Below are 17,980 nucleotides of genomic sequence, written 5' to 3'. Positions count from 1 at the left end.
ATTTGTGGGCACATAATCTAAGATATAAAATAGTGAGGAAACTTGAAACCATGCCATTTGAGACATACTTAAAGAACCCAAAGATGTTTGTTTTAGAAAAGCAAAGACTCAGGGCTGTCATCACATGTTTAATAGACTCTCGTTTGTCAGAGGGTCAGATTCTCCCTGTGTGGCCTTAGAAGGTAAAACAAAAAGTGGGTTAGATATTTTCAAGACAACAGATTTTAAGAGTAGGTCAAGATATTATCAAAAAGACAGATTCTGGCTCTATGTGAGGACATTCCCAACTCTGCCAACTGAACAGGTATGGGCAAAAAAAAAACAAAAAAAAACAACACTGAAGTGAATGGCTGTGCAGAACTTCTGACTCAAAGACGAGAGGTAAACTGCAACACTTCGTTATTACTAATCTGTGCATTTATACACGTTACTTTTTACAAGGTGCTTTCACACATCATTGGGCTAGCTGGTATTTTTATACGGAGGAAGCTCACCCAGAGTCTTAGCTATCAAATCACAACACTTTCTTTCCGTAACACTGTTCTTTCTAAAACAAAGCTAATGGAACGTAAAGCAAATCTGTTAGAACCCCCATTTGCACTCCCCCAGGGTTCCAGGAACAATAAAAAAGAAGATACTAGTGAAAACATGGTAAAAACGATGTTTGTGGAAGCAAAGGAAAAACTCCAAAAATAGAATAGCTTACTTTGTCCATAAATGATTGAAAGGTGAAGTGAATAAAGGACAGGAACTCTTCATCAACAAAAACCATGTTGATAGAAGAGTGAAAAATTAGAAATTGTTGGTAACAAATTAAGAATAGCTGGAAACAATAAATACAGCTGTGAGATTAGTTTTCCTTGTTCATACATGTATTCAACAGTTATTAGAACACTTAGTATGTCTTAGCACTGTGCTAGGCTCTAGGGTTACAGCAAGAAACAATGTATAGGCCAGGTGTGGTGGCTCACACCTGTAATCCCAGCACTTTGGGAGGCTGAGGCCGGTGGATCACCTGAGGTAGAAGTTCGAGACCAGCCTGGCTAACATGGCAAAACCCTGTCTCTACTGAAAATACAAAAATTAACTGGGTGTGGTGGCACGTGCTTATAGTCCCAGCTACTGAGGAGCCTGAGGCAAGAGAATCACTTGAACCAAGAGGCGGAGGTTGCAGTGAGCCAAGATGGCACTGCTGCACTCCAGCCTGGGTGACAGAGCGAGACTCCATTTCAAAAAAAAAAAAAAAGAAAAGAAACAATATGTAGACATGGCCTCTACCTCGCTGGATCTTCAGACTTATACAGGAAACAAACATTAAAGTGTACAAATTCTTTTTTTTTTTTTTTTCTTTGATGGAGAGATGGATGGAGTCTTGCTCTGTTGCCCAGGCTGGAGTGCAGTGGCGCAATCTTGGCTCACTGCAGCCTCCACCTCCTGGGTTCAAGCGATTCTCCTGCCTCAGTCCCCTAAGTAGCTGGGACTACAGATGTGCTCCACTATGCCCGGCTAATTTTTATACTTTTTGGTAGCGGTGGGGTTTCACCACATTGGCCAGGCTGGTCTCGAGCTCCCGGCCTCCCAAAGTGCTGGGATTACAGGTGTGATTACAGGTGTGATTACAGCCACTACGCCCGGCCCCTACAAATTCTTTTTATAAACTCTGGCAGGTGTCATGAAGAAAAAATACAGAGTGCTGTGTGAATGCCCAACATAGGACCCTAACTTAGTGCAGACAGTCATGGAAAGCTTCATTTATTAAACCTAGATTTGCCATGATTTTAGTCCTAGAAGACGAGGTGACCACGTGCCCAACTCTGTCCTTATAGTGCTGACCCACGACCATGTGCTCTTCCTCTTTTAACCCTGGCCTTACGTGGGCCAAAACGCTTTTCCTTGGTTTTTCCTTGCATAGCTGAAACAGGCTGGCATTTGAAAAAAAAAAAAAAGTATTTAATACCAAAGAACAAAAGGAAAGTAGTATTGACACTAAGTGTTAAGATGATCTCATCTTGAGAAAAGTTGTACTAATTATGATTAGTTTTAAATATCCAGTTTTCCGTGCTTAGAACATATAGCGAGAGGGGAGGAGGTGGTGGTGGGGAGAAAAAACCATAGTGAATTCACTTATTTAGCGAAATGTTATTGAACATCCTATGTGCCAGGTACTGCACTGGGCTCTGGAGATAGAGTGATAAACAAATGACTGCTGAATTAGGATAGCCTTCCTATTCTGATAATGCTCTGAGCCCCAAACCATCCCTTAACAAAAAAAATTCTTTTTTAAAAACTCCAGTAGGTCTCTTGTACATCCTTTTTTAGATAAGAACTTTGGCAGTATCCCGCATAGTCAACACATAATATCCCACCCATGCTAGCTAAGTCAAACCTGAAGGAGAGGTTGCCTGGTTTAGTATCCCACCCTAAAACCAAGGATCAAAGAAAGAAAGGGTGAGTAATTGCTGTGATTTCCTTCTTTGCCAATAAATAGACCTCTTTTCTGTTTTTAGGAGCATGGCAATAAGAGTGTACAATTTGATGGGACTTTTCGATGGGGTATGGTAGTCAGGAATAACTATCTAATTTTTGTAGCTAACTTAGAGATCATTTTGTAGTAGGTTGGGTGTGGTGGCTCACGCCTGTAATCCCAGCACTTTGGGAGGTGGAGGTGGGCGGATCACGAGGTCAGGAGTTCGAGACCAGCCTGACCAATATGGTGAAACACCATCTCTATTAAAAATGCAAAAAATAGCCAGGCATGGTGGCGTGTCCCTGTAATCCCAGCTACTCAGGAGGCTGAGGTGGGAGAATCGCTTGAACTGGGAAGGCGGAAGTTGCAGTGAGCCGAGATCGCGCCACTACACTCCAGCCTGGGCGACAGAGCGAGACTCCGTCTCAAAAAGAAAAAAATCATTTTGCAGCATATTGGTTTCCAATGCTACTTTAATCATCCTTGACACCTTCCTTTTTGTTACTTTCCTCCTATGTCCTGACTTATAATTAATCACCAGTTCTTTTCTGTCCTATTCTAAAGATCCCTTGAAATGCAACTGAGTTCACTGTTTAGTTCAGCTGACTTTTTGTTTTCTATAATAAGACTTTCACAGTGAAAGATAGTGGTGGTTTTGCATCCTGGCATTATCTCATCAAGACCCAGTCTCACACAGTTCACAGAATGGCTACTTTGAGTAGCTCTAGTCTAAGCCACTGTCATCTCCCCTAGTTGTTAGCCGGCGGTGGCGGGGTGCTTTCTAAATCACACAGTAGCCAGAGGGAATTTTTTTTTTTTTTTTTTTTTTGTTGTTGTTGAGATGGAGTCTCGCTAGGCTGGAGTGCGGTGTCGTGATCTCGGCTCACTGCAAGCTCCGCCTCCCGGGTTCATGCCATTCTCCTTCCTCAGCCTCCCGAGTAGCTGGGACTACAGGCACCTGCCACTACGCCCAGCTAATTTTTTGTATTTTTAGTAGAGACGGGGTTTCACTGTGTTAGCCAGGATGGTCTCGATCTCCTGACCTCATGAACCGCCTGCCTTGGCTTCCCAAAGTGCTGGGATTACAGGCATGAGCCACAGCGTCCGGCCACCAGAGGGAATTTTTTTTGATGCAGATATAATGTTACTGTCTTGTGGAATCCCTTTAGTAGCTTAAACTCACTCAAAGGATGAATCCAAAATCCTAGCCAGGGCCTGTCTCAACACAGTGTTGGAAAGCAGTGTAATAGAGAGTAGTATCTCCCAAGGTATAATTTCATTTTATTATTATTTTTATTTATTTTTTGAGACAGAATCTTGCTCTTTTGCCCAGGCCAGAGTGCAGTGGTGTGATCATAGCTCATTGCAGCCTCAACCTCCCAGACTTAAGCGATCCTCCCGCCTCAGTCTCCCAAGTAGCTAGGACTACAGGTGCTCACCACCATGCCGAGCTAATTTTTGTATTTTTTTTTTTAGAGATGGGCTTTCACCATGTTGCCCAGGCTGTTCTCAAACTCCTGGGCTTAAGTGATTTGCCCGCTTTTGCCTCCCAGAGTGCTGAGATTACAAGTCTAAGCCACAGTGCCTAGCCCCAAGATGTGATTTTAGATGTTACGGAGAGAATATAATACGCAATTGCAACATATTGATATTTAAATTCTCTTTTTGTCTTTCTGATTATGTCAAAACATCCTTTCTGCTCATTACCCTCATTTTGCTCCTTTTTGTGACTTAAAATCTATTCTGCTCATAAGCCCTCAGTTTTATCCATTTGTCACTCAGTAGATGGGCTTTTGCAGCTCACCAGGCCTTGGTTTGACTTCTGAGCCTACACTTACTACTTACGTTTAATCACTTAACTTTTTGGACCTCTGTTTTCTCCTGTTAAATGTTTTGTTGTGAATACTGATTGAGCTTGCTTATGTAAAAAACTTAGTATAGGCTGGGCATGGTGGCTCATGCCTGTAATCCCAGCACTTCGGGAGGCCAAGGCGGGTGAATCACCCAAGGTCAGGAGTTCCAGACCAGCCTGGCCAACATGGTGAAACTCAGTCTCTACTAAAAATACAAAAATTAGCCGGGCTTGATGGCGGATGCCTGTAATCGCAGCTACTTGGGAGGCTTAGGCAGGAGAATCACTTGAACCCAGGAGGCGGAGGTTGCAGTGAGTCAAGATCGTGCCACTGCACTCTAGCCTGGACAACAAAAGCAAAACTCCGTCTCAAAAAAAAAAAAAGAACCTAGTATAGTGTTGTAATAGTTAACTGTAATAAATAGTTAACTTTTTTTTTAGACAGGGTCTCACTGTGTTGTTCAGGCTGGAGTGCCATTGTGCCATCATGGCTCACTACAGTCTCGACCTCCTGGGCTCAGGTGATCTTCCCATCTCAGCTTCCAGAGTAGCTGGGACTACAGGCACAAGCCACTATACCCGGCTGACTTTTGTGTTTTTTGTAGTAGAGTTGAGGTTTCATCGTGTTGCCCAGGCTGGTCTTGAACTCCTAGGTGCAAACGGTCTGCCCACCTCAATCTCCCAAAGTGTTGGGGTTATAGGCTTGAACCGTTATGCCCAGCTGTTATTGTTAACTTTTACTCTTACCAGGCATTGTGCTGAGCACTTCATATGCATGATATTCCTTGATCCACAGAACAGCACTTTAGATTGGTATTAGAATTATCTCTATTTTACAGAGGAGGACACTGAAGCTTAAAGAGGTGATACAACCTTTCCACTGTCTCACAGCTATTAAGTGGCTGAATTGGGATTCAAACCCAGACTTTCTGAACCCGAAATTCTTGAACTTGACTTCTACAGAGTACTTTTTTTTTCTTACTTTTTATTTTATTTTTTTGAGATGGAGTCTCACTCTGTCACCCAGGCTGGAGTGCAGTGGCATGATCTTGGCTCACTGCAACCTCCGCCTCCTGGGTTCAAGCGATTCTCCTGCCTCAGCCTCCCAAGTAGCTGGGATTACAGGTGCCTGCCACCACACCTAGCTAATTTTTGTATTTTTAGTAGAGACGGGGTTTCACCATGTTGGCCAGGCTGGTCTCGAACTCCTGACCTCAGATGATCCACCCGCCTCGGCCTCCCAAAGCGCTGGGATTACAGGCATGAGCCAATGCGCCCAGCCCTTTTTTTTTTTCTTTTACATAGTACTTTTGCATATATTTTAGATGCTCAATAAATGTGAGTTCCTCCTTCTTGCTTTCTGCTGTCATCCTTATCACTTTCCAGTACCTCTTTCTGTATCTTTTTACCCTTTCCTTCTGTCTTGGAGCAGAAGAAAGACTACAGCCTCACAGCCATTGTGTCTGTTCTCCACACTTTTCTCTGACATCAGAAACTCTTCATTATTGCTTTTCCAGGGCTTTTTCAGTCTTCTCTCCATGCATATTTCCCCATTTTGGAAAAAATAATTCTTCACTTTCTTTCAACATCCTGTTTCTCAACAGGCAGTTATTAACTTCTGTTCGTTTCTCCTCTACTACCTACTCTTTAGTTCTGGCCGCCTGGTGTTCTTCCCCTCATTAATCAGGGACACAGGAGGAGAAATTTGCCATTTGTGTAGGACAGACAAGAGAAAGGGAGTAAGGAATGTGACAGATAAGGTTTAATCAGGAAGAGACATTGGGGAGTTCAGACCAATTGACCTTTATTTCCTCGGTGAACTGTGGGCAAGTTTATCTGCTGGGAGGGGACTGAGAGATTGGAAAACCTCCTGTGGGGAACAGGAAAGGCTGCTGACCAGGAGAATTCAGAGGACTGGTAAAGGCCTGCTAGAGTGGGCACTGCTGGCAAGGTGACAAGTTTCTTTCTGTCCAAGTGCAGCTACCATAGTATATGTGTGGATAAGGGAAAATGTCAGATTCATCCCCAGATAAGATTTGACAGGACATGTGTAGTGGAAGGACAAGGATATGGGCAAGGGAACCGATGCTTGTTAGAGCATTGTTGAAGTGGTCACCTATGAGGCAATGGAGGCAAGAACTAGAGGGCTGACAACTGAGAAGTCCGGGGGTGGGGACTATGACCCACAGAAGTATGATTTTGAGGTATTCAGAAGGCTTGCTGTTCCTTTGGTGAAAATTTCTTCAGTGCCTGCTGTTGTCAAGACTTGTTAGGAGTAACTGTCTGGCATTCATGTAATGTATTAGGGACTTGTCCTGGTATTTGCTCTGTTTGTAGCAATTTGCCAAGCACAGGGGCATAAAAATAGAATCAGACACAGCCCCTGCCCTCAAAAGCTTATAGTTTATAGGTGAAACTCACATAAACTTTGTGGAAACAATATGGAAAGGTCACTTCATCTATATGGAGGTCTGTATTGGGCAAACAGGAACAGAGAGTTGAGAATTGACTCCCTGGGAACACCTTGCATGGAGGTTGGGGTAAACTTTTCTCCTCTGCTGCTTTCCCTCTCACAGATGGTGAGTTCCTTGGGCAAATTATTTGCACAGTGATCTGTGTGTTCCAGGTACTCGGTGCCATTTTTTAAAGATGTATTAATGTCTCTTTGTTCCCAGGTGGAAGAAGCTGGGCAGGTGTTCCTGTTAATGAAAAAGGATTATCGAATCTCCCGAAATGTTCGCCTGGCTTGGTTCCTCAGTCATCTGCACCAAACTGTGCAGGCCACACCCCAGGAGATGCTGGTAAGGCCTAGACACACAAAAGATGTGAGGGGCCAGCCCAGAAGGATCTGTTTTTTAGGAGACTAGAAACAGACAGGGAGGGAGACTAACTCTTAAGTCTGGTTAGGGCAAGGGACTGCCTACAAGATGATGGAAATTTTAAAACATAATTTTTCCAGAGAGTGAGAGGAAGAGTATATGGTTAGATTGAGGGAGGTAGAGCCAATGATATGTCATTTGGGATATAGAAGGCAGGTCCTGGGAAGAAAGGGGTACTTCGCTAATCCTTTCCTTTTCTTTCCATACTAATTTTCAGCTTCAGTCTGAACAGGAATTGGAAGTCCTCAGTGTCCTGCCCCCTGGGTGGCAGCCAGATGAACCAGTGGTCCCAAGGCCATTCCTCCTTGTACCTTCCACCCGGGTCACCTTCCTGGCTTGGCAGTATCGGTTTGTCATTGAGCTGGACCTTAGCCCATCTACTGGCATTGTGGTAAAGGATTGAAGGGAGACTGTGGGAAGAAAGGATGGGGTGGGGTGTGAGGAGAGGGAGAGGCCTGCGGGGAAGTGAAAAATGGTCCCAGCCTACCATTTTGGAGAGAAGACAGGCTTATAAAGGAATGTTGGGTGTTTAAAAACAGAACTGGGCCAGCTGTGGTGGCTCATGCCTGCAATCCCAGTGCTTTGGGAAGCCGAGGCGGGCTGATTGCTCGAGCTCAGGAGTTCAAGACTAGCCTGGGCCACATGGCAAAACTCCCTCTCTATAAAAAATACAAATATTAGCCAGGCATGCTGGCATGCACCTGTCCTAGCTACTCAGGAAGCTGAGGTGGGAGGATTGCTTGAGCCCAGGAGGTCGAGGCTACAGTGAGCCGGGATCAGGGCCACTGTGCTGTAGCGTGGGCAACAAAGCAAGACCCTGGTTTTGTTGTTTTTGGTTCCAAAAAACACCCAAGAAACTGTTCCATGTGTGGCACTGTATTTGGGTGTGTGATCAGCCATAAGTTAAGTGTCCTACTGACCCATGGAAGCTGCATGTTTCTGCCCTCTGGTTAGGGCTGCCTTTGGACCCTCTTGAGTGCTCTTTCTCTGCCCTCAGGATGATTCCACAGGGGAGATCTTGTTTGATGAAGTTTTCCATGCCCTGTCCCGCTGCCTAGGCGGGCTGCTTCGGCCCTTCCGAGTGCCTGGATCTTGCATCGACTTCCAGCCTGAGATCTACGTAACTATCCAGGCCTACTCCTCCATCATTGGACTGCAGTCCCACCAGGTATTGCATCATCTCTCCAAGTTTGTACCCTCAGACCAAATTTCTGTTAGTCCTCTGACCAAGTCCTTATCCTGTCTCTGCTGTTTGTCCCCAAAGTCCCGAGCTCTGCTGGCTTCTTGAACCTGTTTTCTAGTCATCCTCATGAGTCTCTCTCCCCTTGAGAAGAACCAGTTCCTCTGGACTTAAAGGGCTTTCCTATAGACTTCGGGTCAGTTGGTGTTGATTGGACAACTGCCTTTTTCACCGCTCTTGTAAATCTCTTTGGTTCTGACCACTGGATGTCTGTTTTCTCCGTTCCCCTCTTCTCCTTTAGTTCTATTGGATGGTTTGCTGATGTGCTGGCTCTGGCTAGTACCCTCACGAGATGGTCTTTTGGAATAGTTTTGTGATTTTGAAAGACAGCAAATAACCCAGAAATATAATTGGTTTCAAGGATAGTGGAGGGTCATTTTTCGTTGTTATTTTTTTTGAGACGGAGTTTCGCTCTTTTCGCCCAGGCTGGAGTGCAATGGCACAATCTCGGCTCACTGCAACCTCCGCCTCCTGAGTTCAAGCGATTCTCCTGCCTCAGCCTCCCGAGTAGCTGGGATTATAGGCGCTTACCACCAGGCCCAGTTTATTTATTTATTTATTTACGTTAGTAGAGACAGGGTTTCGTCGTGTTGGCCAGGCTGGTCTTGAACTCTCGACCTCAGGTGATCTGCCCGCCTCGGCCTCCCAAAGTGCTAGGATTACAGGTGTGAGCCACTGTGCCCAGCATGGGTCATTTTTTTTTGAGGGCCGTGTGAACTGTTGGGTATAATGCTGACCACACAGATAATTACAGGGCTTATCCAGCACTCAAGGAGGCTATCACAAGACACTCCTTTTGGAGAATGGCCAAGTCTGTTACTGGAATATCTGTTTTTGACTTAGATAAGCACTGACCCAGTTTCCCCTCATCTGCTTTTAACTACCCTTAACTCATTGGTAAAGGCTTTCCCTGAAACTGTCCCTGATGGCTGCATTGTCACCTAAGCTAGCAAACTGGATTTGAGAGATAAAATATTGGGAACATGATCTAAGGGTCTGAAACATACAGCAACAAAATTGGTGCATACCTGGATCCCAGGGCAGGGATTGCCAGCCCTCTGCCCTAGTTTAAAGTGCTTTCCTAGTATAGCCGTTAGGACTATCAGTTGTGGGCTGCATCCCCACATAGGGGTCAGGTTTTGCAGGCACTGATAGCCAAGGCAGGGAGAGCATGGATGTTAGGTAATCACTCAAAACTTGGTTCAGGTTGGCAAACACTTAATGAAGCCTGATCTATACCAGGCCTGAGCAGGTCCTGAAGACACAGATGAATCAGACCTTGTGTTTCTCCTGATGGGAAGAGTTGAGATTTTAATGGGGGGAGATAGATATTAAAGGGAGGTAATTGTAGTTGAATGTGATAAGGGCACCGATAAGATGACTCAGGTGCTATGGGAGCACCAAGAGGGAGCACCCACCCAAGCATGGGGCCACAACAGGGAAGTCTTTCAGACAAAGCAGCATTTGTTTTTCGTGTTTTTGAGACAGAGTCTTGCCCTGTTGCCCGGGCTAGAGTGCAGTGGTGCAACCTCGGCTCACTGCACCCTCCACCTCCTGGGTTCAAGCGATTCTCCTGCCTCAGCCTTTCAAGTAGCTGGGATTACAGGTGCCCACCACCACGCCTGGCTAATTTTTGTATTTTTTTTTTTGATAGAGACAGGATTTCACCATGTTGGCCAGGCTGGCCTCGAACTTCTGACCTCAAGTGATCCACCTGCCTCAGCCTCCCAAAGTGCTGGGATTACAGGCATGAGCTACTGTGCCTGGCCCAAAGCAGCATTTGAATTGAGGTTAACCATTCAAAGAAGGGGAAATGGACTTTTCTGACAGAGGGACCAGCAAAAGCAAACACATGGTACTATGAACCTGTACTCTCAATCACAGGTGTTTTAGGGAACTACATATTATTCAGTGTCAACAGAGTAAAATTTGAATGTGGAAAGGGATGGTAAAGAGGAGACTGTAGACATAAGTGGGAGCTGGTTATGAAAGGCCATCAGTGTGATGCTAAGGACTTTGTGCTTTATTCTATGCGGAAGTTCAGTGTGGAGGATAAGAGCGCTGGATCTGGAATCACATTGCCTGTGTTTGCTTCCTGGCTGTACCACTTACTGGTTGTATGTCCTTGAGCAAGTTACTTAACCTTTTTGTGCATCTATGTCCTTTTTCCAAAGGGGATATTAACATTGCCTATATCATATGGTGATTGAATTAATACATGTCAAGCACTTAGAAATGTGCTTGCCACGTACAAAACGTGCAAATGTTAGCTATTAAAATAATTAGCCATAGGTAGTGGAGAACTATTGAAAATTTTAAACGGACAGTAACAGGATCACATGTGTACATTGGGAAGATCACAGTATTTTGTGGCTAATATGGAGGATGGATTTGGGGACAAAGTCTGGATGGGAGAATAGGCGAAGATTATTGTAGCATGGGAGAGAGGAGGAGGCCTGAATAAGGACAGCAGCTATAGGAAAGGAGAGGATTTCATCAGTTAAGCCCCAGGGCCACTTGGCTGCCCTGAGCCACCCTTTTCATTTTCTCTGTGGCTCCCTCAAGATGTATCCTGCCTGGGCACAGTGGCTCATGCCTCCTGTAATCCTAGCACTTTGGGAAGCCAAGGCAGGTGGATCACATGAGGCCAAGCATTTGAGACCAGCCTGGCCAATGTGGGGAAACCCTGTCTACTAAAAATACAACAACAACAAAAAATTAGCTGGGTGTGGTGGTGCATATCTGTAATCCCTGCTGCTTGGGAGGCCGAGTCATGAAAATTGCTTGAACCTAGGAGGCAGAGGTTGCCATGAGCCAAGATCAGGCCACTGTACTCCAACCTGAGCAACAGAGTGAGACTCTGGTTCTAAAAAAAAACAAGATATATCCTGTTAAATCACAGCACAGCAGTGCGTGCCTGTAATCCCAGCTACTTGGGAGGCTGAGGTGAAAGAATTATTTGAGGCCAGGAGTTTGAGACTAGCCTGGGCCACAGAGTGAGACCCTGTCTCAAAAAAGTTAATTCACATATATAATACATGTCCACGAAGATTTGAAAAATACATTAAAATATAAAGGAAAAAACAAAACTCATCTATAATACAATACCCAGAAACAACAGGAGTTGTGCAAACAACAGTAGTTGTTTCTGGGTATCGTATTAAATTCTAACCTTTTTTTAAATTTTTTTGAGACAGAATCTTGTTCTGTTACCCAGGCTGGAGTGCAGTGGCGCAATCTGGGTTCACTGCAACCTCTACCTCCTGGGTTCAAGCGATTCTTCTGCCTCAGCTTCCCGAGTACCTGGGACTACAGGCGCCCGCCACCACGCCCGGCTAATTTTTTGTATTTTTAGTAGAGACGGGGTTTCACCGTGTTGGCCAGGATGGTCTCGATCTCCTGACCTTGTGATCCGCCCGCCTCGGCCTCCCAAAGTGCTGGGATTACAGGCGTGAGCCACCGCGCCTGGCTTAATTTCCAACATTTTATGGAACTTTCTTCTAATTTTGTGAGTGTGTCTTTATCCTCCCTCACCTCCATCTCTACCCAAAGAGAAAGGGAGAATCAAGAGGCTCATTCTAGACACATGATTTTATGTCCTGTTTTTTGTTTTGTTTAAGAGACAGGGTCTCACTCTGTTGCCCAGGCTGGAGTGCAGAGGCATGATCATAGCTCAATGTAACCTTCAACTTCTGGGCTTAAGTGATCTCCCACCTCAGCCTCCCAAGTAGCTAGGACTACAGGTGCGTGCCACCACACCTGACTAATTGTTTTAAATTTTTTTGTAGAGACAGGATCTTGTTATGTTGTCCAGGCTGGTCTCAAACTCTTGGCTTCAAGTGATCCTCCCACCTCAGCCTCCCAAAGTACTGGGATTAGAGGCACGAGCTGCTGTGCCTAGCCTGTCCTGCTTTTTTTTTTTTTAACATATAGTATGGGCATTCTTCTATGTCACTAAATATTCTTTGAAAATGTGATTTTTAATGTCCTGTCAACTTACTGTTTCATCATATCTTACCATATGTTTAGCCAGCCCCTTCTTGGCCACTTGAATTGTCCCAATTTTCATTATTCTAAACAATATGAATAGGAACATCTTTCTCACCTTTTTATGGCTCCAGTTCTGCTCGTTTTCCTTCCCACGGGCCTGTAGAGTGAGACAATGTCCCACTTTGCCTCTTCTGGCTCGCCCCACCCACTTATCCAGTTGGGAACAGAGTAACAAAGTAGTTGTTCCATGGGGTCAGGGTCCGGGAGAAGTGGACATGTGGGGCAGGTTGTACGAGTGTGATGGGGAAAGAGGGGTGAGATCCTGTGGGCCACCGCGGGGACTGCTGGGTCTATATACAATTTTAGGGTGGGGACACTTATTTATGTTTGAAGTAGAAGAAAAGGAGCCCATGGAGAAAGAATGAAGATATTAGAGAGACAAAAGGCTCAAGATTAGATGGACAGATTAGCTACAGGGAAAAAGAGAAGGAAGAGGAATCCTTTCTTCAGCACCTCGAAGGAAGAACAAAGACACAGATGTAAACATTCAGTAGATTTTGGGGATGCTTTCAGAGAGTTAGAGAGTAGTGTACCCTCCAGTTTGGGGTAAGCAGGGCGTTCTATTGACTGACTTCCTTTCTCTTTGAAGAGGGCACAGGGCAGGAGTTATCTGGTGAGGGTAAAGGGAAGGAAGGAGCATTCATTAGGGGGTTAAGGAGAGGATTTCGAGCGTAAAAGAGAGAAAAGAGAAGTTCTACCTAGAATAGTCAGATGAGAAAGAAAGAAAGGGCATCCAAACTGGAAAAGAAGAAGTCAAATTATCCTTGTTTGCAGATGATATGATCTTTTATTTGGAAAAACCTAATGGCTCCACCAAAAAACTATTAGAACTGATAAACAAATTCAATAAAGTTGTAAGATACAAAATCAACATACAGAAAATCAGTAGCATTTCTATATGCCAGCAGCAGACAATGTGAAGAAGAAATCAAGAAAGTAATCCCGTTTACAATAGTTTAAAATAAAATACCTAGGAATTAACTTAACCAAAGAAGTGAAAGATCTCTACAATGAAAACTATAAAACATTGATGAGAGAAATTGAAGTGGACTCCAAAAACTGGAACGATATTCCATGTTCATGGATTGGAAGAATCAGTATTGTTAAAATGCCCACACTGCCTAAAGCAGTCTACAGATTCAGTACAATTCCTATCAAAATACCAATGACATTCTTCATAGAAATAGAGAAAACAATCCTAAAATTTATATGGAACCACAAAAGACCCAGAATAGCCAAAGCTGTTCTGAGTAAAACGAACAAAACTGGAGGAATCACATTACCTGACTTCAAATTATACTACAAAGCTGTAGTAACCAAAAACAGCACAGTACTGGCATAAAAACAGACATAAAGACCAATGGAACAGAACAGAGAACCCAGAAGCCATATATCTACAATGAACTCATTTTTGACAAAGATGCCAAGAACATACATTGGGGAAAGAACAGTCTCTTCAATAAATGGTTCTGGGAAGACTGGATATTCATATGCAGAAGAATGAAACGATTCCTATCTCACAAAAATCAAATCAAAATGGATTAAAGACTTAAATGTGGCCAGGTGCAGTGGCTCACACCTGTAATCCCAGCACTTTGGGAGGCCAAGGTGGGTGGATCATGAGGTCAGGAGTTCAAGACCAGCCTGGCCAAGATGGTGAAACGCCATCTCTACTAAAAAACTACAAAAAAATTTAGCTGGGTGCAGTGGCAGGTGCCTGTAATCTCAGCTACTCGGGAGGCTGAGGCAGGAGAATCGCTTGAACCCGGGCAGCAGAGGTTGCAGTGAGCTGAGATCGCGCCACTGCACTCCAGCCTGGCTGACAAGAGTAAGACTGTCTCAAAAAAAAAAAGACTTAAATCTAAGACCTCAAACTATGAAACTACTAAAAGAAAGCATTGGAGAAACGCTGCATGACACTGGACTGGGCAAAGATTTCTGTGTCTAATCTAGCAGATTAACTCAATATCCTGCTCTATTTAATACTGTTCAGCAGAAGGAAATAACTAATTTCAATTTTAAACAAACTCACAAAACAAAGGAAGCAAAATCATCTCACTACAGGCCTTTGACAAAGAACATGAGTTGTTTGCTATAGCTGCCAGGCATCAGCGTATGGCGAGGAACATGGGGGCTCGAGGATGCCCAGGCAAGGCCTCTGAGGTGGGGTATATTGGGGGTTTGGGGGGGATCTTGATAGCACTGAGTTGCTGGATCCTGTGCTGCCCTGCCTGGGTGGGGAGCAGGGTAAGGGAGGCCATTCCTCTTCTGTAGAAAATGCCAACCGCCAGTCCAGGGACTCTGGCAGCTGAATTGGTGACTGTAAAGCCTGATCTATATGAAATCAAAGGCACATGTGGAAATCCACTCCCAGCAAAGGGGAAGTCCTTGGGGGAAGCCAGCTGGGCTTCTGTAGGGTCCCCTCTGAAATGTCAGCATTTGAAAAACACAACCCAGAAGTAGAGGATCTACAGGGAACTTTATTCTCTCACTTCTGTCTTCGTGGGGGGCACTGCCCCTTGGGAAGACCAGGTTGGCTTCTGGCACAGGTATCCCCCATCTTCTTGGGCACCTGTGGCATTGCCAGCAGGCCAGAGGGGGCAGCTGGCAGTGTTGGCTCTAGCCTGACCCAGGGGGCCCAGTTAGGATCCCCTCTACCCATGGCAGGGGTAATGGCTACTTCTCCATGGTTCATGCGTAAAGCTTCCAGCCCTTTCCAGCTCAGGGAACACATGCAGAATGACAGTCACCCAGCAGACTGGAAACTGCCTCCGCTCCGAAAGTCTGGCTCCTGAACACCCTCCTCCCTGGGAAGGGCTTTAGCCCCTTTGAGCTTGGGCAGGAACCAGAAGAACAGTTTCTCTGCTTTGCCGTGTCTGCAACCTAGGGCTCACCCAGCTCCATCAAGCGCTGAGCTCCAGCACTGTCCACACAGTGGAAACCAAGTGAAATGACTTTGGCTTGTGGAGGGGGAAGAATGAAAAACAAAAACAAAAGCAAAATCACCTGCCCACAAGATAGAGCAGAAAAGTTCATCTACTATCTTTTTTTTTTTTTTTTTTTGAGATAGACTCTCACTCTGTCGCCTGAGGTGGAGTGCAGTGGCATGATCTTGGTTCATTGCAACCTCCGCCTCCCGGGTTCAAGCAATTCTCCTGCCTCAGCCTCCCGAGTAGCTGGGATTACAGGCACCTGCCACTACGCCCAGCTAATGTTTTGTATTTTAAGTAGAGACAGGGTTTTACCATGTTGGCCAGGCTGGTCTCGAACTCTTGACCTCATGATTTGCCCACCTTGGCCTCCCAAAGTGCCGGGATTACAGGCGTGAGCCACCGCACCCGGCAACTTCATCCACTGTCTATCCACTTCCCGTGTAAGGCCGACCACCCAGCCCCCAAACAACCCTTAAAATGAGACCCAAACCAAAGATCTGACATATAAGCCCCAAATCAGTAAACCTCTCCTGAAACAGGCAAAGGAATTCCCTGCCCAGAAATACCCACAATAGGCTGTGCAGATTGTAAAGAGATCAACAGCTTCACCCACCCTCTGCATAAACTCTGGTACTGGCTGTGTTCTCCATGGAAGGTCTTGCTGTGTTGCCTGGGCTGGAGTGCAGTGGTGTGAACACAGCTCACTGCAGGCTTGATCTCTTGGGCTCAAGTGATTCTCCTGCCTCAGACTCCTGAGTAGCTGAGACTACAGGTGCATTTCACCACACTCAGCTAATTTTTAGTTTTTGTGTAGAGATGAGGTCTCTACCAAGCTGGTCTCTAGCTCCTGGGCTCAAGCGATCTTCCCACCTTGGCCTCCCAAAGTGCTGGGATTACAGATGTGAACCACTATGCTTGGCTCAAAGATTTCTTGATAATACCCCGCAAGCACAAGCATGCAAAGCAAAAATGGACAAATAGGATCACATCAAGTTAAGAAGCTTCTGCACAGCAAAGGAAACAATCAACAAAGTGAGGAAACAACCACAGAATGGGAGAAAATATTTGCAAACCACCTATCTGACAAGGGATTAATTACCAGAATATATAAGGAGCTCAAACAACTCTATAAGAAAAAAAAATCTAATAATCTGATTTTAAAATGGGATTTTTTTTATTTCTTAAAAAAGATTTCAATAGACATTTCTCAAAAGAAGGCATACATATGGCAAACAGGTATATGAAAAAGTGTTCAACATCATTGATCATCAGAGAAATGCAAGTGAAAACTACAATATAATTTTACCCCAGTTAAAATGGTTTTTATCCAAAAGACAGGCAATAACAAATGCTGGTGAGGATGTGGAGAAAAGGTAACCTTGTGCACTCTTGGTAGAAATGTAAATTAGTACAACCACTATGAAGAACAGTTTGGAGGTTCCTCAAAAAACAAAATAGGCTGGGCGCGGTGGCTCACACCTGTAATCCCAGCACTGTGGGAGGCCGAGGTGGGTGGATCACAAGATCAGGAGTTTGAGACCAGCCTGGCCAACATGGGGGAAACCTCATCTCTACTAAAAATACAAAAATTAGCTGGGCGTGGTGGCGGATGCCTGTAATCCCAGCTACTCCGGAGCCTGAGGCAGAGAATTGCTTGAATCTGGGAGGCGGAGATTGCAGTGAGCTGAGATAGTGCCACTGCACTCCAGCCTGGGTGACAGAGCGAGACTCCATCTCAAACAAAAAACAAAACAAAACAAAAACTGAAAATAGAGCTACCATATGATCTAGCAATCCTCACTCCTAGGTGTATACCCAATCTGCATTCCCATGTTTATTACAGTACTATTCACAATAGACAAGATCTGGAAGCAGCCTAAGTGTTCATTGACAGATGAATGGATAAAGAAAATGTGGTACATATACACAACGGAATACTATTCGGCCATAAAAAAGAATGAGATCCTGTCATTTGCAACAACATGGATGGAACTGGAGGACATTATGTTAAGTGAAATACGTCAGGCACAGAAAGACAAACTTGGCATATTACTTATTTGTGAGAGCTAAAAATTAAAACAATTGAACTAATGAAGATGGAGAGTGGAACAATGGTTACCAAAGGCTGGGAAGGGTAGTTGGGGGAGGTGGAAGGGGAGATGGTTAATGGGTACAAAAATAGAGTTAGAAAGAATGAATAAGATCTAGTACTTGATAGCACAGTAGACTGACTACAGTCAACAGTAATGTATTGTACATTTAAAAATAACTAAAAGAGTAAAATTGGATTGTTTGTAACACAAAAAATAGGATAAATGCCTGAGGTGGGCTAGGCATGGTGACTCATGCCTGTAATCCCAGCACTTTGGGAGGCTGAGGTGGGTGGATCACTTGAGGCCAGGAGTTTGACACCAGCCTGGCCAACATGGTGAAACCCCGTCTCTACTAAAAATACAAAAATTAGCTGGGTGTGGTGGCCCATGCCTGTAATCCCAGCTGAGGAAGGCTGAGGCACAAGAATCGCTTGAACCTGGGAGGCGGAGGTTGCAATGAGCCAAG

General features: G+C 44.8%; 1 protein-coding gene across 5 annotated transcripts in view; it reads left to right on the top strand.

Annotated features, from left to right (window-relative positions):
* SZT2 (SZT2 subunit of KICSTOR complex) overlaps nt 1-17,980 on the top strand; it is a 64,079-nt gene that overhangs the window by 5,867 nt on the left and 40,232 nt on the right. For 3 of the 5 annotated variants that reach the window (XM_002810935.6, XM_063712855.1, XM_024251774.3), the window contains exons 2-4: nt 6,995-7,120; nt 7,416-7,589; nt 8,196-8,366. In XM_002810935.6, coding sequence (XP_002810981.4) covers nt 6,995-7,120; nt 7,416-7,589; nt 8,196-8,366 — 471 coding nt within the window. Of the gene's footprint in view, nt 1-2,137; nt 2,449-6,994; nt 7,121-7,415; nt 7,590-8,195; nt 8,367-17,980 lie in introns of those variants that run through there. The other 2 variants (XM_054536610.2, XM_024251778.3) reach the window with 2 other exon arrangements.

The sequence above is a fragment of the Pongo abelii genome, chromosome 1 (assembly GCF_028885655.2).
Source record: "Pongo abelii isolate AG06213 chromosome 1, NHGRI_mPonAbe1-v2.0_pri, whole genome shotgun sequence".
Taxonomy (NCBI): domain Eukaryota; kingdom Metazoa; phylum Chordata; class Mammalia; order Primates; family Hominidae; genus Pongo; species Pongo abelii.
This window is presented reverse-complemented; position numbering and strand designations above follow the sequence as displayed.